This window comes from Eupeodes corollae, chromosome 1, assembly GCF_945859685.1.
Source record: "Eupeodes corollae chromosome 1, idEupCoro1.1, whole genome shotgun sequence".
In the NCBI taxonomy this organism is placed as follows: domain Eukaryota; kingdom Metazoa; phylum Arthropoda; class Insecta; order Diptera; family Syrphidae; genus Eupeodes; species Eupeodes corollae.
This window is the reverse complement of record NC_079147.1, coordinates 244050420-244071945: the sequence shown is the minus strand read 5'-3', so window position 1 is coordinate 244071945 and position 21526 is coordinate 244050420. Positions and strand designations below refer to the sequence as shown.

The 21526-nt window shown below is 36.0% G+C and overlaps 3 protein-coding genes and 3 non-coding genes across 6 annotated transcripts; 1 reads left to right on the top strand and 5 right to left on the bottom strand.

Annotated features, from left to right (window-relative positions):
• Window positions 1–1725: 1725 nt before the first annotated feature.
• On the top strand, window positions 1726–3632 carry LOC129941069 (RING-type E3 ubiquitin-protein ligase PPIL2). Its single transcript, XM_056049609.1, has 4 exons — window positions 1726–1866; window positions 1924–2878; window positions 2937–3088; window positions 3151–3632. Exons 1-4 carry the CDS (start codon window positions 1835–1837, stop codon window positions 3578–3580), a joined length of 1569 nt encoding a protein of 522 aa, XP_055905584.1. The 5' UTR covers window positions 1726–1834; the 3' UTR covers window positions 3581–3632.
• On the bottom strand, window positions 3592–4300 carry LOC129941070 (mitochondrial translation release factor in rescue). Its single transcript, XM_056049610.1, has 2 exons — window positions 4160–4300; window positions 3592–4103 (listed from the first exon to the last, which is right to left on the bottom strand). Exon 2 carries the CDS (start codon window positions 4079–4081, stop codon window positions 3644–3646), a length of 438 nt encoding a protein of 145 aa, XP_055905585.1. The 5' UTR covers window positions 4082–4103; window positions 4160–4300; the 3' UTR covers window positions 3592–3643.
• A 5781-nt stretch (window positions 4301–10081) lies between these two features.
• LOC129940705 (40S ribosomal protein S7) lies at window positions 10082–18087 on the bottom strand. Its single transcript, XM_056049136.1, has 4 exons — window positions 17957–18087; window positions 17544–17708; window positions 17142–17474; window positions 10082–10229 (listed from the first exon to the last, which is right to left on the bottom strand). The coding sequence occupies exons 1-4, from the start codon at window positions 17957–17959 to the stop codon at window positions 10152–10154; spliced, it is 579 nt and encodes a 192-aa protein (XP_055905111.1). The 5' UTR covers window positions 17960–18087; the 3' UTR covers window positions 10082–10151.
• LOC129943634 (small nucleolar RNA psi18S-1377) lies at window positions 11632–11722 on the bottom strand. The gene has a single exon (XR_008781342.1). It is a non-coding gene; the product is annotated as a small nucleolar RNA psi18S-1377 (small nucleolar RNA).
• LOC129943635 (small nucleolar RNA psi18S-1377) lies at window positions 16697–16837 on the bottom strand. Its single transcript, XR_008781343.1, has one exon. It is a non-coding gene; the product is annotated as a small nucleolar RNA psi18S-1377 (small nucleolar RNA).
• Window positions 16956–17092, bottom strand: LOC129943636 (small nucleolar RNA psi18S-1377). The gene has a single exon (XR_008781344.1). It is a non-coding gene; the product is annotated as a small nucleolar RNA psi18S-1377 (small nucleolar RNA).
• Window positions 18088–21526: the final 3439 nt, after the last annotated feature.

The following is a 21526-nucleotide window of genomic DNA, read 5'->3' as shown; positions in this document are numbered from 1 at the left end:
ATGATTTTGATTAGATTTCGATGTAACCTTTAGTAAAATTTTTGATTTTCTTTAACCCGTGGCATGATGGTTAGTGCGTTGGACTGTCATGTAAAAGGAAAAAGTGCTTTCTCAAATTAGCCGTTTGGATTCGGCACATAAACTGTAGGCCCCCTCCATCTCTGCAATTACTCGCACACAGAAATGGTTAAGAGTTGTAAGTCACTAGGCCCTGATTCTGTACAGACTGTTGCACCAATTTATTTATTTAACTTACATATGTTGTTAAGTATCAAATTAAAATATGAAATGACGTTTGTGAGATGAATAATTTATCTACTTAATCTGCCTAATTGATTGTTTTCTATTGCATATTGCCCAGTGATAAAAAACGGCGTTACTTTGTAAGCTAGTATCCCCTTCTTTTCATTTCCTTCCATTTAAATAAGCAAAGTCTCATAAGAGCTCTCCAATTTACTATACAAACTCGGGAACGCAGCTGTCAAAAGTTTAAGAATTTGTCACCTGTCTCTGTCATACCACAAACAAAAAAGTTAAGTAAGAAGTGCTCAATTTTTTACTTCATTAGCTTGGTTAATTTATACAGAGCAAATAGATTACAATTCGATTAGAAAAAAGGAATTCTGATTGGATAAAAGAAGACATATTCCCACACAAATTCTTAACAAAACGATAGCAATATAGTTTTTATTTGATTTATTATGCATCCTTTTACTTTTCAATATCATATATTAATAAATTATAAAAAACAAATTTATTCGTCGCGGAAAAAATTGTAGTTGTACGAACTGTCAAACTTTATTCACGTTCCATATTATCCACACTCTCAACGAGTAAAATAATCGCTCGTACTTAACCTAAAAAAATCATTCTTGTTTTGGTTTGGCTGGTGAATGGTTTTCATTCGCGACGAATTGAGAACTCTTATGTGAAGGAAATGTCAAAATCAACGAATATTTGTTTATTCGTTGGTAGTTGGTCGTGCTCATGTGAAATGTGCTTTAAAAAAAATATAAATAAATTGGGTGGTGCAACAGTCCGTTGTGAACCAAGGCCTAGTGACTTACAATTCCTGTGTGCAAGTACTGTTGTCAGGAATGGAAGGGACCTACAACTTTAGGCCGAATCCGAACGGCTAATTTGAGAAAGCACTTTTTCATGACAATATTTACTCTTGAAGGATTTGTCAATTCCTCGCAAGAGGCAGTACCCGCGAAAATTAATTTCTTTTAAATTAAGGTGGCACAGGCAGGGATTGAACCCAAGACCCTTGCATGACAGTCCAACGCACTAACCATCATGCCATGGGTACTACCTACTACGAATTGTGCTTTAATCTACCAAAAAATCATGATGTGCAGATTTGATCTTTGAACGGGAAATTTGTTTTTTACAGTTCTGGATCAAGAATAAATTGATTTCTTTTACCCATGGAGCAACTCATTACCTGAACTAAGCTTGAATGTCAAAATGAGCTGCCTCAAAAGAGTACAATGCCAAAATCATGTACGGTGGTTAATACTTTTTGCACCCATTTGCACATTACATATATCATTTTTCTCCCCTTTTTTTCCTTTATCTTTTCAACTATCAAGTGAAAAGAAGTTCCATCAATAAAGTATAGTGTGAACACCGTCCATGGCATTAAAGGGACTTTGTCACTGAATGCAGTTTTTCTAAATGTCAAAAGTAATAAACAAAAAATCTGTCAACACAAAATCCCACATCAATTCAACTTGAAATATAAAGAAATATTTGTTTCTCTGCATAGCCCGTAACTTAATTCGAGATTTAAGGATTACAAATTATTTAAAATTAGAAAAAAAGCTTTAAGATGGGTAAACGACAGCATCAAAAAGATAAAATGTAAACCAAATCAATCCTCAACCAAGTCCGTATGTTTTAAAATTCTATTTATTCCAGGTACTTGACCTACACAGAGTGGTCGGAGTTATATGGAGGCAAGAAAACAGAATCCGCGGAGAATGAGCACATAAAGTTTAAACGACTCCCTTTCGACCACTGCTGCATAACTATGATTCCCTTTGAAATCCCCTACAGCGACAGAGAAGGCAATGTTTTCGAACTCCAAGCCATCGTTGATTTCCTCAAGATGTTCAAAATGAATCCCATCACTGGCAAACCGCAAGACGCCAAGTCTCTGGTTCCATTGAAGTTTCACAAGAACGCCGACGGTGAATACCACTGTCCAGCTCTGTTCAAACCATTCACAAAGAATTCCCATATAGTTGCTGTCGCTGTGACGGGGAACGTCTTCTCATGGGAGGCCATCGAACAATTGAATATCAAAACAAAAAATTGGAAGGATCTAGTTGATGATACACCCTTTCTGCGGAAAGACCTGATAACCATCCAAGATCCCCAGCACTTGGAAAAGTTTGATATTTCAAGATTTCATCACATAAAGAAAAATCTACGCGTTCTGACCGAGGATGAAATCTCAGACAAGTTGTTGGGTTCAAAGGGCCGCATCAAGTCGATGAATTTGGAGACTAAAGAAACTCTAGCTCAATTGGAAAAGGACTACCAACCTGCTGCTGAGGCTGCAGTTGCAGAGAAAAAAGTTACCGATAAGTTTAATGCCGCCCATTTCTCCACTGGAGCTGTGGCTGCAAGTTTTACATCGACAGCCATGGTTCCGGTGTCCAATCATGAGGCGGCACGTATTGATGATGATACCGTAAAGTATGAGCGAGTTAAGAAGAAGGGTTACGTTCGTATAACAACCAATTTCGGACCCCTAAACTTTGAGATTCACTGTGATACGGTTCCGATGTCGAGTGAAAACTTTATCAGAAACTGCGCCAATGGTTATTATGACAACACCATTTTCCATCGATCAATTAGGAACTTTATGGTAAGATCAGAGGCTATTTATGAATTCTAACTTAAAGACAAATCTTTTCCGAACGTAGATTCAAGGTGGAGATCCCACTGGCACCGGAACAGGTGGAACATCAATCTGGAATAAGAAGTTTGACGATGAATTCCGACCAAACTTGTCACACACTGGACGAGGTATCCTTTCAATGGCGAATTCCGGTCCCAATACAAACTCCTCTCAGTTGTAAGTGCATCAGAAATACCATTATTGACACTTTGTACATCTTCACTTTAAATTACTGCTAGTTTCATAACCTATCGTTCATGTCGCCACTTGGATGGAAAGCACACAATCTTCGGTAAATTAGTCGGAGGCTTAGACACCCTAAATGAGATGGAAAAAATCGAAGTCGACAACAAAGATCGCCCAATAGCGGATATCATAATTCAGAAGGTTCAAGTATTCGTTGACCCCTTTCAGGAAGCTGAAGAGGAGCTGGCTCGTGAACGGGCAGAAGAAGCCGCCAAAGATGTGAAAATAGTTACCGAAGTTGCCAAAAAGAAGCGAATGAATGAGAAGCTGAAAGTCTACAGAGAAGGCGTGGGAAAATACTTGGACCTCAACAGCGTCAAAGCATCAACTTCGACTTCCACGTCGACTTTGGTGGCTTTGGGTGCGCCACCAAAGAAGCAGAAAAAGAGTAGCTCTCAATTTGGGGATTTCAAATCGTGGTAGGAAAAAAGTAGTTAAGTTTTAAAATAAATTTATTTTTAATTTAGAGGTTTAAGTTTTCGGGTTTTATTTTTCATCTAAGTTCTCCCGTTCTTTCCACTTTTCCTTCATTTCGGCCAGTTTCTTTTGTCGACGATTCTTTTCGGTGGACTTGCGACTATCGATGGCTTTTTGTTGCATTTCAATTGAGTTCTCTCCATTGTAGAGAAGATCCAATTTGTTCAAGAGAATCTTGCGAGCCTCTTGTCTATTTCGGGAAGCAACTCGATGAATGTGACACTTGACAACGATGTTGGTTGGGATATGCCTAAGCATGACGCAGTTTGATGTCTTGTTGACTGCTTGTCCACCAGGTCCACTGCCCCGAACAAAGGTTTCCTCTAATTCTGATTCGACCAGTTTGGGGTACTTTGAAAAGTCTAGGGTTGCCTTAAAACGTTGACTATTTACTAAGATGTTGCGAAGAAATGTGTGGATGATTGGAGTCTTATACAATGCGGCCATTCTTGAGTAAGGTTTCACCTCTCTGAGAAAACAATATCAATATTTTACAATTCTTATCTTAAAGAAGCATTTCCTTACCTTGAAACTGAAAACGATGTCAGATGGGTTTGTTAGTTCTCTGTTCAGACGAAATTCCCTACGAACTCTTCCGAGGAAGTATGATTTGTCAGTCAGGTACAATTGGTTGCCGTATCTTATGAGATGTTTATAGAGGCGCAGTATTTGTTGTTTGGATGGTTGAAACATTTTATTTCATTGATAAACTATTTTAAAAATAAATTACAAAAATGTAACCTTTTCAAATGGAAATTGACGAATTAAAAATAAGTGCGATCTGTCATTTTTTTTTGACGTTAGTTTTTGGAATGCGTTTCAGGTTATAGTTTGTAAAATTAAAAAATGGCGCACTTAAGGCTAATCACACACAGTTCAAACTTCTTCGTATGATAATGATAAGTCTCGAGCGAGTAATTTTTAGGTATTTGGGTTTAAAAACTGTTGAAAACCCTCTTGATTCGAACGATCACTGATTCAGTATTTTTATTTTGTCGTTAAGCAGAACAAATTCATACATTTATCAATTTTATACAATGAGGGTATTCAAGTAGTATTTAAGGAACAAATGATTTGATTGCATAGCATTTAACTCAATGAAGTAAACTTATAATTTCACACAGTTCATAAACTTACCACGTTGTATGAATATCATTTTTATAATAAACTGGCTCAGTGAAAAAAATTCAATTTATAATCATTTATCATTTGCCACAAAAAAAAAAGTTTAAATAAATAAAATTTCACAATGAAAAACCTCATACCTACTACAAAATTCAACATTGTAGTCGAAACCATTTCTGTACAGTGATTTTGTTTTTCCAGATTTCAAAAAGAAATAACACGTTAGAACTAAATGTTAGGCAAATAATTACAAATGACATCAGATAACCTCAAACAAAATTTTCCCAAACGGTGTTGAAGCAAACGATCACGGAGGCCACTCCACAGGCGTAGGACCCGAGATAATGCACTCACAAAAAGTTCCCTTCAATAAATTGAGGCGTTAAGTGATAATGGTTCGATTATACTGGTAATAAGTTTGCACAATTTGCAAACTTTAGGACTAGAGCGAGAAACAAATTAAAACAGAAAACCGCTCACTGGCCAGCAAATATTTTTGAAACGCATTCAAAACAGCAAAATCAACCTATAACTTTTGCAATAATGTTTAACGACGCTGCTGACATTTGCTGTTCTAATATGTTCTGAATGATTAAAATAAATTAATTTTAAAACAAAAGCCGCCGCTGTTAATTTGTTTCTCGCCTAAGTCTATTCATTTTCATTACGAAATGCAAACCAAAGTGCGTATTAGTTTTTTTCTTGGGCAGAAATAGCTGGCTTGACAAATTTTGAAAGTGGAGATAAAATTGTTTCAAAGAGGAAAACTGACTAAAAAAGTGTGGAATGACTTCTTAGCAAAAATTGTCTGGCTGGCACTCAATCATTGTGAAGCAAAACGAACGAACGTCGCTAATATCATTCAATTAATGTAATACAATATGACATTTGACAGACCAACAATTTTCGCACAAACAATTTGTCAGGGGGGAAAATATTTAACTCTGTCGTTAGATCTTTCTTCTACTTAAAACTACAAAATTTGTGTGTGAAACATCAGTATTTGGTCAACAATTGGCAGTTTTGGTATGGTTGGGCACAGACCTATTACCAATCAATCAAATCAAATGACAGCTGTCAAAAAAACCAAATATATTATTAAAACAAAAAAAGAAAATTTTTAAGGACAAATCAATATTCTAGACTGGTGCAATTGATGAAAACGAATCCCGATATGGATTGCGGCATAGGATTATTCGTTGCCTATCCTGTATCAGACCGCATCTACCTAAAAAGAGGAATGCCTCTGTTGGAATGAAGCCGCTCAAGCGTGCACTTTCAAAATACTCGTCGTTCGGATAGAACGCCCCGAAAATTAAATTGATGGTCGAAGACATAGCTCTTGCAATGTGACCTCGAACGAGTTTTATCACGAAATTGTCAATTTTGTTGATTCAAGCCCCGTTGTATAGGACCTCGTTGGAATAGTAATGCACATAAGAAGATTCGGCTGTTCGATATAAGCCGGTACAGCGTCGTAAACACTGCCGCTCGAACACCCGAAACTTCTCCATCTAGAAAGGGGCAACGTTTAACCACACAGGACAACCATAAACGACCAACGATGGCCATCTTGCGCCAATTCTTGCACATATCCCTCGTGGCCCCAGCCAACAGAGTCCGGAACAGAATTGTCTCCGACTTCTATTTATCTTCAGATTCCAGTCGTCGCAATATCGCTGAATCTTATCGAAATCACGCTGCTAGAGAATTCTAATAACTTCAACCTTCCGGGTCGTTCTGTACGGAATTAGGTCGTTGACGTACGCAATTGCCCTTGTAAGACTACCTATCAGGTCGCTGGTGTAAATGCTGAAGAGAATCGGCGAATTCACCGCTCCCTGTTGAAGACCATTTTTAATTGAGAATGTTGTGGTAGTAGTTACATTGCCACTTTTGACAACAAACTATCTACCGTTAAGCATATCATAACGTATATACAACAATGCTTTGCTTATGCCAAGCCTGCTCAGTTTTAGGTAAAGACGCTCTAATCATATGGTGTCAAAGGAGTTTTCCAAATCAACCAGAACAGCACCTGTGCATTGTTGTTTTGATTTATTCCATTGTATATCAGAAATGATCATGAATTGTGTCATGACCCGCCTTGAACCCAAACTGTTTATCCGGAATTATTTTGCTGTCCGCAACCCACTTGGTTAGAGCCCTATTGATGATCTTTTCGAAAAACTTTGATGATGCTCACAAGAAGACTTATCGACCGAAGATTTGACGAGTTGGAGTTGTCCTGTCCCTTTTTCGGGAGAGAATGAACAACAACGGTCTTCCAATGCACTCGGGCCTGATTATGAGGTTCGCGGCGGATCGTTTTTGTTTCAGATTTATAAGTTATTTTAGACTCAACAAAGACGCATTTGTTTATGTACAAAGACGCATTTGGTTATGTGCTAAATGAAATCAAAGATCATTTGAAACAACCACTGCGTTCCTCCGCAATCCCATCAATTCTCAAACTCTGCACTGCCCTACGTTTCATGGCAAAAGGAAGTTACCAAAAGTGCCGTGGTAATGATTTTAATTTAGGCCTTGCTCAGCCAACAGTTTCGGTAGTGTTAAAAGAAGTGCTAGACGTAGTAGAAGAACTTATCTGTCCACAATGGATTAAGGCTCGTATGACAAATGATGAGATAAATTTATCAAAAATTCATTTTTACCAGAAAACCAGATTTCCTGGAGTAATAGGAAGCATCGATGGAACTATGTTCGAATCATAGCACCAAAAAAAAAATCTTGAACATCTCTATTTAAATAGAAAAGGTTACTACAGTCTGAATGTCATGATTGTAAGTGTATATGCCATCTTTAGTATTTTGAATTGGGCAGGTTTAGTTATTTTTAATCTAAAAAAATAATTTTCTTACAGATGTTTATATTACTATTTGTAAAACTTACATTTTTTTCTCCATTTTCTTAAAAAAATTGGTTTTCAATGAACTGTTGATGCCTACCGTTATTTTTTTGTACACACAAATGCACTACACAACTAGTAAATATCAGTTGCCTAATTTTGACAACAATCACAACTGAGAGACAACTCAACTGGCTTACATAATACCCCGAAAACATTTAAAAAGTCAACCATTTTTTAGTTGACTACTGGTTGACTTGTGACAGTCAACTAGTTGTGATCGGTAATACCGATTGCCGGATTACAACTCAACTTTGTTCTTAGTTGTCTTACATAATAGGCCCCTAAGTATTGTTTCCTTTTAGTTGAAATCAAATTAATCAATTAATTTACACACTTTGTCTTAATAGATTTATCAAACTATTTTGACTTTCGAAAGAAGCTTTTGTCTTCATTTTGCAAGAGATCAGTGAGGAATTTAAGGATCAGAACAGCAACGGCATTCCTTCAATTTTAAAGCTTGCCAATGCTATGAGATTTCTTGCTGAGAGATCGTACCAAAAAGCAGATGGACAAGACGTACTATATTGTCCCACAGTTCATTTGTTTTAGCCCGATATTCAGGACCGACGAGTGCTCCCGTTGCAATGCCCTTATTTTTTTTCATAAACTCGACGAGAGCCAAAAATTGATGTCGATTTGTTTGCTTGTTTTTATCGTTCCTTGAATGAATTTTAAATTTTATTGTGGATAAATTATAAGAAAATTAAAATAAAGCTAACTCATTTTTTTAAATTAAAATAAAGAAATAATCCACGAAATCGAACACTGAATAATAATAAACACTCTTTCGCCTGTGAATCCGCCAAAAAAAAGCTATCGGATTCAACTCGCCTTCGAATTCGTTAATTGGTCGAATTCAAAACGAAGAAGTCGAAAGCAATAATTGAAAAATGGCAAACTCGTTAGCAAAACGATTCGCCGCCAACCTCATAATCAGCCCCTGGATAATATGCAGCATTATTGAAGATTGTGATGTAAATGTCAATCACTTTTACCTTCGAAATGATATGACACAATGGCGATCTGAGAACTGCAGTTTCATGCGGTTCGATGACGATTCCTTGGTAAATGCCATAATCGCCGAGCAAACGGGACCAAGTCCCTTGTTAGTACTTGAACTTCAGCTCATCTTCAATTCAATACAAAATTAGCAGGTGTCGATGGTCTATCCAACGTTGTTCTAAGACATTTACCGATGGAGGCAATTGACGTTTCATTTTTGTTTTCAATGAAATAATGTTGGCACCATTGATATTTGAAGCGAATCGCTAACGATAATGCTAACAAAAAAGAAATTCGCTCTACATTCGAAATCGAAATTTAGCAAACGTTTGCTTCGCTACTCAGCTAAGCAACGGATTTGGTGATCCGTTTTTTTGGGATTCGCAAATTTCCGACTACACTTTCGTTATAAAACTTGAGTTGACGACATTAGGAATTAGTCTTTTAACCCGTATCTCCACTAACTAAAATAAAACACAGAAGCAAGTACAAAACCCTTGAATTAAAACCCAATTTTTGTTTGTTTATTATTTCATTTATTTCCAGTTTTCTTATAAGAACCAAGTTTGCAATGAAATTTACAAAAAAAAAGAAAAACATTGTTACTACACCTCAAAGCAAATCATTTAGTTGTAAACAATAATTTACTATTAAAATGCAGTTTTTATTCTCTGTCCAAATCAGCACTTCAATATCCAAGGTAAAAAGATACAAAAGTGTGCAATATGAATGGACATGAAGACGAATTTAAATTATTGGCCTTTAACAAAATTTTAAGAACTTTCGAGATAAAAAAACCATTCTAATTTGTCAGTTATTTCCATACTCATGGATGCAAGTTTTATTTGTTACTACACCTCAAAGCAAACATTTTAAATTTTTGAAACAAAAATTCGCTATTAAAATGCAGTGGTTTTTCTTTGTCCATTTGAGCGCTTCAATATCCTAATTAATTGGATAGAAAAGTGTGCAATTAGAATGAACATGGAAAGGGACCAAGACCCCATAGTTTAATTTTGACCATAAAAATCAATTAAGTTGTGTCACTCGTAGTTGAAGAAAGGAACAAGATCCAACCTCAATGATAAAATGACGATTTAATATTTTCTTAGTCTACGTCCAGTTTAGCACTTCTAAGCTTTTGATAAAAATACAACAGAGAAGTGTGCAATTTAAAAGGACGAAATTTATTATTTCATAATTAAAATTTATATGTACCATCATTTTTATTGATTATAATCATATGCAAAAATTAGAACCAATAAATCAATGGTAAATTTATCTACGTCCAATTAACACTTTTAAAGCTTTGGTTAAATACAGCATAAAAGTGTGCAATGGACGAAATGTTAAATAAAATAATATAGTAATAATAATAATACAACAACTATTTTTTTAAAAACGTATCTTTTTTATTCCTGTTTTTGAATGTTTTAAAACGTAATCTTGAAACAAAAATTACAAGTAGTTTTCTGGGAACTCGAAAGTTACATCTCGTCCAGTCAATTTCTTGTACACTGAAGTGAAGGTGTCAACCTGAAAGATAAAACAAACAAAATATTAAATTAATAAATTGTTTTTAAATATTAATTTTAAATATGAATCTATAAACTTTTAGTTGTTTAATGTATTTCAATATTAATAGCAAAATATTTAGATAAACACAAATATTTTAATTAAAAACTGAAAACGTTCTTCTTCGTCTGGAAAATCAGTCGAATAATGAATTTTCACTAAACAACCGTAAAGCAATCAGACGATAAAATCCGATAGTTTATTAATTTAAAGTTAAATGATTCTTTGATTAAGAATAAATTTGTTCCACACTAGAATATTTTAAGCCTCGATAGAGAGGACGAAAAGTTATCTGGCGAGATGTTTTTATACGCTTAGTTTAGGAAGACCCTTTTACTAAGTTAACAAATTCGTAAAAGGGGGGCAAAAAAGCGATAGATGGTGTGTCGATTAAAAGAAGCATAATTTTCATTTCAATTCAACGTTTACCGTTGTATACAAATACTAAGAAGAATATGTTTCTAAAACAATAAAAAATAAATTTTCTTAAATAAATAAAACTTAAGTAACCAAATTTTAGAATATTTTTATGTCATAATGTTTTTTTTTCACTGACAAATAACATAGGGACGTTATTTAAAAAGTTTTCACCGTCAACTTCCAAGTTAATAGAAAACAAGCTCTTCAAAAGCTTTTTCGAAGGAAATTTAACAGCGATTAAATTAACAATATGACTTTAACACCTCCAAAGCTACCTCAGGATAATGTTACAAAATGTTTCTTACTTTGACTATTATTTCACAAAGTAGATGAGGAAATATTTTTTCCCAGTAAGTTTATTTTTTTTCTTCGCTTAATTTCAATGAATTTGTATTGTACACATTTTTAGTTTTAATTCAATTAAATACAAAAATTAAGCCAAATGATTAGTTAATGTTTCTAAAACTTATTATCAAATATTTCCTATTTATTTAAGAAACATTTTTTCAACAAAATTTTAGATTTTTTTGTTTGTCCTTTTTGACAATCACCAAATTAATAATTAAAATATCTGGCAAATAACACAAGGACATTAAAAGTTAATTATAATTGACTCTGAATCAACACTTCAAAAAATGGTGCAAAATAAAATACCGTTTCTTTATTCAATTGATACTAAAAATGTGTATAGTTGGAAAAACTAAGTGTATATAAGTGAATATGAATAATAAAATCCTCAAAAATCTGTTAATGCTGAGAATTTTCAAAATTTTACATAAAAACCTTCCCAATATAGTCAACCAGAAAAAAAATCTTAGAAGAATTATATTTACCAGTTTTTTGAAATTAATGATATGCATATTTTTTTCAAAATTTTTAAATAAAAATAAGATTTATGTCTCTAAAATATGGAGCAAAATTTTCTCAACAAAATTAAAGAAAACTTTATAACGAGATTTTAGAATTTTAATGTCTGTCCTTTTTGACAATTACCAGATTAATAAATAAATTACTGGCAAATAACACAAGGACATTATTATTAGTTAACTTATTTCAATACTGTTAAAATACTAGGGGATTTAGTGAACTCAATTTAAACCAGGAAATGTTTCCTTTTCAAAAAATTGAAAACAAGAATAATACAAAGACTATACCTTTGAATTTGTTTATATCAAGATTTCGGTTTAAGGGAATATAAGCTCTTATTTTAGTTTTATAGATCGAACCTATCAATGAAAACAGAAAACTTATTTGCTTTTTCAATTTTTGTCGATTTGAAAAATTAAAACGAAATTTTGGTTCATTTGAGTTTTTGTTTAATAACTGCACTTAACAAAAAAAGCCATTCCTACTTCCAAGTTTAATAATTTAATTAAGCTTAAAATTTTATTCAAAACTTGTGTAGATGTTGTCATAACTTTTGTTGTTTCTGTCAAAATATTGACTTTGTTTCAAATAAAATAGTTTAATAAATTCTTTCAATACGGAGAAAATGGGGATGCTTTTTTTTATAATAAGGGCACACTCAGGGGATATCACTACCTTTATTATATTAAGATAGAGTGTGAGCACTAGGAAAGGGAGAGAGGGGTTGAAGGGAGGTTTCGGTGCACATTGGTTTTGAATTCTTGAATATTACAATAGCTGGGAAAGACATAGTGCAGCAAGGCATTTCACATTCGCGTAGTACGGCTTAAAAACGAATCTCCGTACTTGACACTACTACCGAAGTTGAACTTGAGGGTATATTGATGAGCATATTTAAAAGAGCGAGTATAACGGTTGAAATGCTTGCGTTTCATTAATTTTTGTATCCCATAGTAAGTGATAGAGTGTATTCATAAACGTCAGCCTAACTAAGAACTGCATTATCTGCATTCATAAAGTCAGATTTCGATCGAACTAACCTAGTCGAACTGCAGTACCTACCGTTCATAAACGTCAGACTGTCGTCAGCGTCGTGCAGGTGAATTTGTTTGGCTGCAGAAAAAATTATATTTTTTTTTTCTTTTTAGGTAAGCAAATCAAAAATCAAGTTCGACAAAATTTGTTTGGCAGAAATTTTTCTCTGACGTCTATGAACTCCGTTTAATCCTTAAATCGGACTAAGTCAGACCTTTTTGTTTACTGCAGACATTCTGCATTGGGAGTGCAGTCACAAATGTATCAGAAAAGAAATGCGATTGTACGAGCGCAGATTTTCTGCGTTTATGAATATTCTTAATATTGATCTGCACAGAGATTCCATTACAAATACAAGGAGAAAATCACAACTAAAATCAAAGTATTACCAACAAAATCCCAAGACAAAATTACTAGAAAGTAATGTAATTGACAGTATATGAGGATTGAAATGACACTGCCAGTCAGGTCAGGTCGCATGGTGTCTATTATATCTGGTGTTATAAACAATTCACAGTTATAAAACACTTTTATTCAATTCAGAATGGAGAGAATGTATTGGCATTGTAAAAGGTCTCTAATAAGGTCTGGACAGATTTAAGTAATGAATGGTTGTTGCTAAAAATTTAAGAACTATTGTAATAACAACTTACAAAATAGCTATTTAGCCTATATCTGGTCCATATTCCCTCGGCATGCAGAGAAGTTAAAGTTGTCTTTATACCCAAAGCAGGTTAATGCTCAAAAGTCAATCCTAAAGATCTACATCCTATAAGTCTCTCGTCATTCCTTCTTAAGACCTTGGAAAGATTGATTGATATTCATATAGGGCAAGTATTGATACAAGACTTCTGTCTCAGCATGCCTACTGTCAAGGTAAATCGGTGGAAACAGCGTTACACACCTTAGTACACACCATCGAATATTCCCTCCATCAAAAAGAGTTCTCCATGGTTGCATTCCTTGACATCCAAGGTGCCTTTAACAACGTGGACACATCTGAACTAACATCTCTAAACATAGAGAGTTCGCTTCGGGAGTTAATTCATTAATCAACTCAAAACTGGGAACTCTTCTGGTAGACGATTCGTTAGTAGAGGGACGCCGCAAGGTGGTGTTCTTTCCCCTCTCCTCTGGAGCCTAGTGGTGAATGAAATCCTAACTAATCTGGATGCGCCTATGCAGACGACGTTGCTATAGCAGTTTCAGGAAAGCACCTTAACACAATAAAACAACTCTTACGAAATGCCTTAGACAGACTTAACACTTTGGGCTTATCGGAGTGGACTAGGTGTTAATCCACACAAGACAGATTTGGTCTTATTTTCGAGGAGATACAAAATTCCATTTGTCAACCCTCCCTATATTAAAGGAATCCAATTAAAATTCTCAGACGAGGCTAAATACCTGGGTCTTGTCTTAGATAAAAAAAAAATAAATTGGAAACGCAACGTACAGGTAAGAGAAAAAAAACTACTGTAGCTCTCTTTTCTTGCAAGAAAGCTATTGGGAATAAATGGGGCTTACAACCCAGATCGGTATCAGACCGATTTTAATGTACGGTTTGGTAGTATAATGGACTGCTTAAGAGAAAGGTATAAACAGGGACTAAATAAAGTCCAACGTTCAGCTTGCCTATGTATAAGCGCATCGCTTCGCACGAAAAAAAAAAAAAAAAAATTAGCCGTTCGGAGTCGGCATATAAACTGTAGGTCCCCTCCATTCCTGACAACATTACTCGCACACAGGAATGGTTGACAGTTGTAAGTCACTAGGCCTTGGTTCTCAACGGACTGTCGCGCCACCCAATTTATTATTTATTTTATTCGCACGACCACATCTGCGGCACTGGACACCTTACTCTACCTAACACCTCTTAACATATTTAGCAAATAAATAGCTGCAAGCTCTGCTATTCCCCTCAAAGCTTCGTCGCCGTGGACTAACAATAACATTGGTCGTAATTTGTATGTATTTAGAATCAATTCCAAAGCACACATACTACACCATCCCCCAACTGCAATACGAGATAAATTTCCAGATTTCTATACCTCACATTTTTCTGGGAGGATAGGGGGCATTCCTGGAACACGGGTCAATTTTTATACAGATGGTCCAAAAACAAAAGAAGGGGTTGATTGAGGTGTGTACTCTGAACGCCTGAAACTAAGTTATTCGTTCCGTCTTCCAAATCATTGTTCTGTGTTCCAGGCGGAACTTTTGGCGATAAAAGAAGTCTTGTCCTGGCTTAAAGAAAACGTGATATCAACATCTGATATGCGTATTTCCTCAGATAGTCAGGCCGCTATCAAGTCTCTTCAAACTCTATTATAACAGTCCATAACTGTTGATCATCTCATGAAGTTTAAAATTCACCTTTGCTCGGCGCCGGACTATAGAGACATTTCAGATGACTGTAAGACAGATGGACTCACCAGGAACGGTACAGTTCAGCCCATTCTACCACGTTTGGCAAATGCTGGCATACCAATCGTTACTTATAAACTGTTTCTAATGCAAGACGCTATGAAGAAGGCTATCACCACGTGTCAGGCCATAAAAAATACGTGGCCAACACTAGATTTAAAGTGATATAAGCTCGATAATAGGTGCCATAACCGGACACTGTCTAATAGGAAAGCACGCCAAGCAGCTAGGCGTATTCTCAAATGACTACTGCAGAAGCTGTATGGACGAGGAAAAACACGAAACAGTTCTTCGCCCTCTCTTTACATGCCTCAAAAACTCAAGAATTACCTAGGAGAATTCATCTTTAACGATCATTAATCATATCAGCATAATCAGCCTCTCTCTCATGGAACTTAAACTGGTTTCATTGAGCTTGGGAGGAAGCCTCAACATGCATGTGGTATCGCAATGGGCCATTAAACTGAACTTCCATCATGTACAGCCACTTTAACCTAACCTATATTAGCTTTTAAGATTCGACAAAAACCAACAAATTTTGGGTAAAACATTTTCCTAGTAAAAACTCATAATAAGGTTAAATGACCCGAAGCACTTCTAAGTGTTTGCGAAATAAAACTCCCTCTAAAATACACAACATCCTTAGAGACCTACTAGGGCCCAATGACTTACATCTTTCAACCACTTCTGTATGAGAATAATGTTGTCAAGAATAAAGGGGGGCTAAAGTTTTCATTCCGAATCCGAACGGCTAATTTGAGAAAGCACAGTCAAGGCTGGAACCCAAATCCAGCACGATAGTTCCTATGCAACAACAGTTTCACAACACATTTGGTTTAGTAAAATTTTAAAGCCATATTATTAAGCCAAAGGAATATTTTAGTAGATTTTACAACCGTTATCATTGAACTTGAGTTAATATTACAAAATGGCTTCAGTAGGTTTTGGAAATTTGTTTAATTCGTATTGACTTTTGTGTGTCGTATCATTTTATACGGATCTGTTCCAAAGGCTTAGGTTTCCTTGCAAAACCAAAAACAAATTTTAAAATTATGAACAAGTTGGTTAATCATTTAGAAAAATTGCCACCGAGTTAAATTTTAAGTTCTTAACAATAAGTTGTTTGAAATTTTGAGACTCCTTCTAACGTTCTTAGTACTTCGTAACTAAGCAGACAAGATTTGCAGTCTCTGTCAGTATGACATTGTTTTCCATATTTGTTTAACAAAAACGTGGCATTCATTCCACCGCTTAAAACAGATGTTTTTTCGAGATTTTGTAAAAGAAAGTGACTTAGTCATTCAACAATTGTCAGAACAGTTATGTGCAGAAAATATACCCATGGCACTACTCACAGAAATTTATATTAAAGGAATCAAGTCGATGCAATATTTTTGTTTCAATTAACTTTCATTTGTCATCAGTGTTCATTCAGATCAAGTTTTTGTTTATTTATAGAGAACTTAAAAACTGCAAACAGTAATCAAAATAAAAAGAGTGTCCCTTGCTATAATGGCGCAAATAAATTTGTACTCATCTAGAGTTCAAACTTTGCCCAGCAAGATGTTGATTTTCGCTAAATGTAGAAGCCCCTTTTATTAGAGAACAAAAATCATAAAAGGGGGGCAAAGCAGCGAACAAAACTTAATTCACAATTTTGATCTAAAATAAAATTTAAAAAATGTCTCTAAAATATGGAACAAAATTTTCTCAACAATAATTCAAGAAAACTTTATAACGAGATTTTAGAATGTTAATGTCTGTCCTTTTTGACAATCACCAGCTCATTGAGATTCCGCTGGCAAATAACACAAGGACATTGTCTTAATTCAAACTACATAAATAACAATTAAAAAGTATGCGGCTTCATTTTAATCGACACACTGTAACTTTTTTCTTCATCAAAAGAATCATCACTAATTTAAAATAAGGTTAAATGTTTGCGGCATATGGAATATGCTTTTCTCTTTTGGAAATTCAAGAAAAACAATAACGAGTTGCCTCAATTTTGTTGTCTGTCCTTTTTGACGATTACCAGTTTAATAAGTTTCCACTGGCAAATAACACAAGGACATTATCTTACTCCCTAATTGATATAAAAAGCTTCGAAGTAGAGTTACTTACTTTGTGTTCAATGGTGGTTTGTTGGTTCTTATCTAAGTGCACCTTAATCAATTGTGTGCCATCGAGCTTGACGCGGATGCGTTTGCCGACGATTTCAGCGGGGAATACCAAATCTTCGAGGATGGCATCGTACACAGCGGTAAGAGTGCGGGAACGTGGCCTCTTTTGTTTCAAAGGGTTCCTCGATTTCCTTGTTGGCTTAGGTAAGATCTTACGCTCGCCAATGAACACAACATGTTTGCCAGAGAATTTCTTCTCCATCTCACGGACCAAACGAATTTGGATCTTCTGGAAAGCCTTCTGCTTTGGAATTGGGACATAGATGATGACAGCCTGTTTTTTGTAAAATCAAAAGAGAACAATTAGCAACTGTGTGATAAGTTTTTATACAAATTTTCATACTTTCTTGTTGTTGAACTCGATTTCACGAGCACGGGTAATGTGAAGGTCCCTCAATTGGGGTTTCAACTCGGAATTCATCTCGAGCTCCAATAGAGCTTGAGCAATGGATTTCTCGAACTCATCGGGTTCAGCGCCGTTAGGCTTGATAATTTTGTTTCCAATCATCTGAAATTGAGGTAACAAAAATTTGTTTTTTTTTCTTGCTCGTTAAAGAATTTTTTGAGAAGCGGCAAATAGTATTTTTGTAATCCATCAAAATCAGCAACATTTTAAACACATCACATAATAAATTTCACTTAAACCGATAGTTTAATATGTATGCTTTTAATTTCACATTATATTTTTAAAGATATTTAAAGAATTTGATGAATTATTGAACAAAATTTATTAGACGAAAACAAAATGGAACCTACCATAGCCACTGATTTTAAGAAAAAGGAAAGGCAACGAGACACTGAACTGCGAAATTGATGACATTTTGCCGAAACGGTTTGAAGTGAAGTTGGAATCAGTTGGATCTTCGAATAAAGGTGCGACCACAAGGTTGCACAAGACGCATCAAAAAAGATTACAAATATTTTTAAACAAAAAATTATGTGGATTTCTTTATAAATCAAGAAATTAATGATAAATATGTAAAATTTGTTTAAAGATTCCGAATACATTCCGAATAGTCCATAACAGAGATATGACAACAAGTTTAACTAAATTAAGTTAAGCTAAAACTCTAACGTTCTGTGGAGGCAATCACGATAAAAAAAGGTGTTCAATTTATCACTTTATCATGAAAGACGTAGGGCCGATTTCCTTACAAGTGGTTTAATTCGATTTAACTATCTTGAAAATAACTTTCCATTAAAAAAGATTAACCCATCTCATTTATAATTTTAGTTTCTTCACGTTTATTGGAGCTCCGGTAACATTGGCCTTCTAGATCAAGTGGACTGCTATAGCAGCCTACTTCACTATGATATCATCTATTCCTTTAGGCTAGGCGCCTAAAACCAAATAGTTCGATCGTTAGTTGCCCAAACATCGTGCACATAAGCAACTCGGAAAGTAATCAACGAAATAAACCAATCCACAGAAAATATTTATTCACCTTGACTAAATTTTTCTCCCTCTTGCTCTTACAGAAAATTATTCAACCATTTAGTTGAATGTCCGCGCAGTTACCTATAATTCCTTGTGACACAAACTAAGGAGGTGATTGTCTAGTTTGTGTCAAAACACAAATTAAAAAGTTGCTGGAATGGGCGACAGAATGGTTTCTGCATGTGCGCAGACACTCACATAAGTCTATAGTGCTCAGTTTAGAAACCAACAGTTTCGAAACTAAAAGTTGCATGAGTGCGCCTAGCCTCACGCTTCCATTACATTCCGTGGGTTTAGTGGAAATTGGGCGAAACTTTTGACACTTTATAAGTGTCTTGTGTGTGTATTTTACTCAAACTTATAATATGTGCAATCAAGAGGACACAAGCGACCAAAAGTTTTTATTAAAACCCAAATCTGTCTATCAACTCCTACCCTCACCTCCCTGCGGAGAACATCGGGTGCTTAGTACTTCAACTGGAGATTGCTTTCTAACCCCAGTGGAAAGATGTTGGATGGCAGCGGAGGAATTCCCTAGATGGAATCAACGGTGGCGTCTATAGTTATAGTTAGTATAGGTTGAACTACTTAGGGAACGAGATATTGTTAGCGGTTTATCCAGCTCCCCATCCTTGAAGTAATACCAAGGATCTGGCCCTCAGGTTGGGGGTTGTGCCGTTGGGGTGACTTCCTGACCACGTGAGCGAGCTCATCACGACAATCCGTATCAAGGCTAAATTCGTCAACATAACCCTAACATGCGCCCATGCCCCCTACAAAGGAGAAAGATGAAGACACCAAAGATATATTCTTCGAGCTCTTGGACAAGACATTATGAGCAATGCCCTGGCTATGACATTAAAATTGTCTTAGGAGATTTTAACGCCAAGCTAGGAAGAGAAGACATCTTTGGTGGCATAATCGGGAGATACAGCCTGCACGACACCACCTTCCACATCGGATTCAGGCTGATCGATTTCGCTGCGGGCCGAGACGTTCTGGTAGACATGAAAATCTCCTGATCAATAAACTGTCAACCATATTGACCACATTGCTATCGACGCACGACACTTCTCTAGTATACAGGGTATTCAAACATTCCGAGGGGCAAACATTGACTTGGAGCACTACCTCACAGAATACCGGATTCTTTGATGGAAAAAAGGGAATATGTGAAGCTCATGATCTAGGAGAAAGAGGGATGTCACAACAGGAATGAGGTTCGCATGTGGAATCTCAGCATAGTTCGCCCAATACACAAAAAACGAGACCCTCTAAATTGTGCCAAATACAGAGGCAGAAGTCTCCTGAACTTTGCATATAAGATCCTTTCTACCGCAATATGGGAACGTCTGCTAGGTCCTTATCAGTGCGGCTTCAGACCAGGAAAGTCCAGCATTCACTAAATATTCAAATTACGGCAGATCTTGTAAAAAACTCAAAAACTTCAAATCGATACCCACCTTCTCCTTATCGATTTTAAAGCCGAGTATGACAGCATCTACAGAAAAGAGCTCTACAGAGCAATGTCTAGTTTTGGCATCCCTGTCAAACTTATCCGTTTGTGCAAATTTTGATGTCAAAAAAGGTTTTAGACAATGCAATGCGACTTCTTAAACATGATTCCGTAAATAATAGTGCAAAACTCAATCTTTTAAATCTTAAAGTTCCATCAAATAACTCGGATACTCCGATGATATTGACAAAATTGGAAGATCAAAGCGTGATGTCAGTAGAGCAAATGTACAAAATTTAACACTGCAACACTATTTAAAAATAAAGGAAAAATGTAAGTAAAAGTCTTTACTATAAGGCCTAACTTTCCATTACCGCAGCACGAAATTCGACATGTTTATTTTGTATTTAATAGATGCGTGCTAATAAAATATAATAATTATAGCAACTTTATGGCGAGGAAACATTTATTTCTTACTTACTTACTTACTTAAGGTGGCGCTACAGTCCGGGGCGGACCTGGGCCTCAACCAACAAGCGTCTCCAGCCAGCTCGGTCCCTAGCTAGCTGTCTCCAGTTTCGCACGCCAAGTTGGTTGAGGTCCTCTCCCACCTGGGTGCGCCACCTGAGTCGCGGTCTTCCTCTACAGCGCCGTTCCTCGGGATTGGATTCGAAGAACTTCCGGGCTGGAGCGTTGATGTCCATCCGCTCTACATGACCTAGCCATCTAAGCCGTTGGACTTTGATTCTGCTAACTAGGTCAGTGTCGCTGTACAGCCCGTACAGCTCGTCGTTATATCTTCTCCTCCATTCTCCATCTATGCGTACGGGACCAAAAATCGCCCGAAGAATTTTTCTCTCGAAGCATCCTAAGACGCTCTCATCTTTCTTTGACAGGGTCCAGGCCTCAGCGACATAAATGAGAACCGGGATGATGAGTGTCTTATAGATGGTGATTTTACATGCTCGAGAGAGGACTTTACTTCTCAATTGCCTTCTAAGTCCAAAGAAGCAGCGATTTGCAAGAGTTATTCTTCGTTTGATTTCAGCGCTGGTGTCGTTGTCTGCATTAATAGCGGTGCCTAGGTAGACAAAGTCCTTAACTACCTCAAAGTTATAGCTGTCCATGGTGACGTTTTGTCCAAGACGTCGTCGTTCAGTGTCCTTTTTTGATGACAGCATATACTTGGTCTTGCCCTCATTGACCACTAAACCCATCTTCTTCGCTTCCGTCGCAATGCTCAAAAACGCTTCACTGACATCACGCTTTGATCTTCCAATTATGTCAATATCATCTGCGTATCCGAGTAATTGAATGCATCTTTGGAAGATTGTGCCTCTAGTGTTGACGGTTGAGTTTTGCACAATTCTTTCCAGAACGATGTTGAAGAAGTCGCATGACAGTGCATCGCCTTGTCTAAAACCTTTTTTGA

What these genes read in the sequence shown, in the direction of transcription:
- LOC129941070 (XM_056049610.1), bottom strand. Translation starts at nt 4,081, where the DNA reads ATGGCCGCATTGTATAAGACTCCAATCATCCACACATTTCTTCGCAAC.
- LOC129941069 (XM_056049609.1), top strand. Translation starts at nt 1,835, where the DNA reads ATGGGTAAACGACAGCATCAAAAAGATAAAAT. An exon ending in CAGCATCAAAAAGATAAAAT is followed by an intron (nt 1,867 to 1,923) that starts GTAAACCAAATC and finishes TATTTATTCCAG; the next exon opens with GTACTTGACCTACACAGAGT. An exon ending in AATACAAACTCCTCTCAGTT is followed by an intron (nt 3,089 to 3,150) that starts GTAAGTGCATCA and finishes AATTACTGCTAG; the next exon opens with TTTCATAACCTATCGTTCAT.
- LOC129940705 (XM_056049136.1), bottom strand. An exon ending in TCGAGTTCAACAACAAGAAA is followed by an intron (nt 17,475 to 17,543) that starts GTATGAAAATTT and finishes TACAAAAAACAG; the next exon opens with GCTGTCATCATCTATGTCCC. An exon ending in AAACCACCATTGAACACAAA is followed by an intron (nt 10,230 to 17,141) that starts GTAAGTAACTCT and finishes TTTATCTTTCAG; the next exon opens with GTTGACACCTTCACTTCAGT.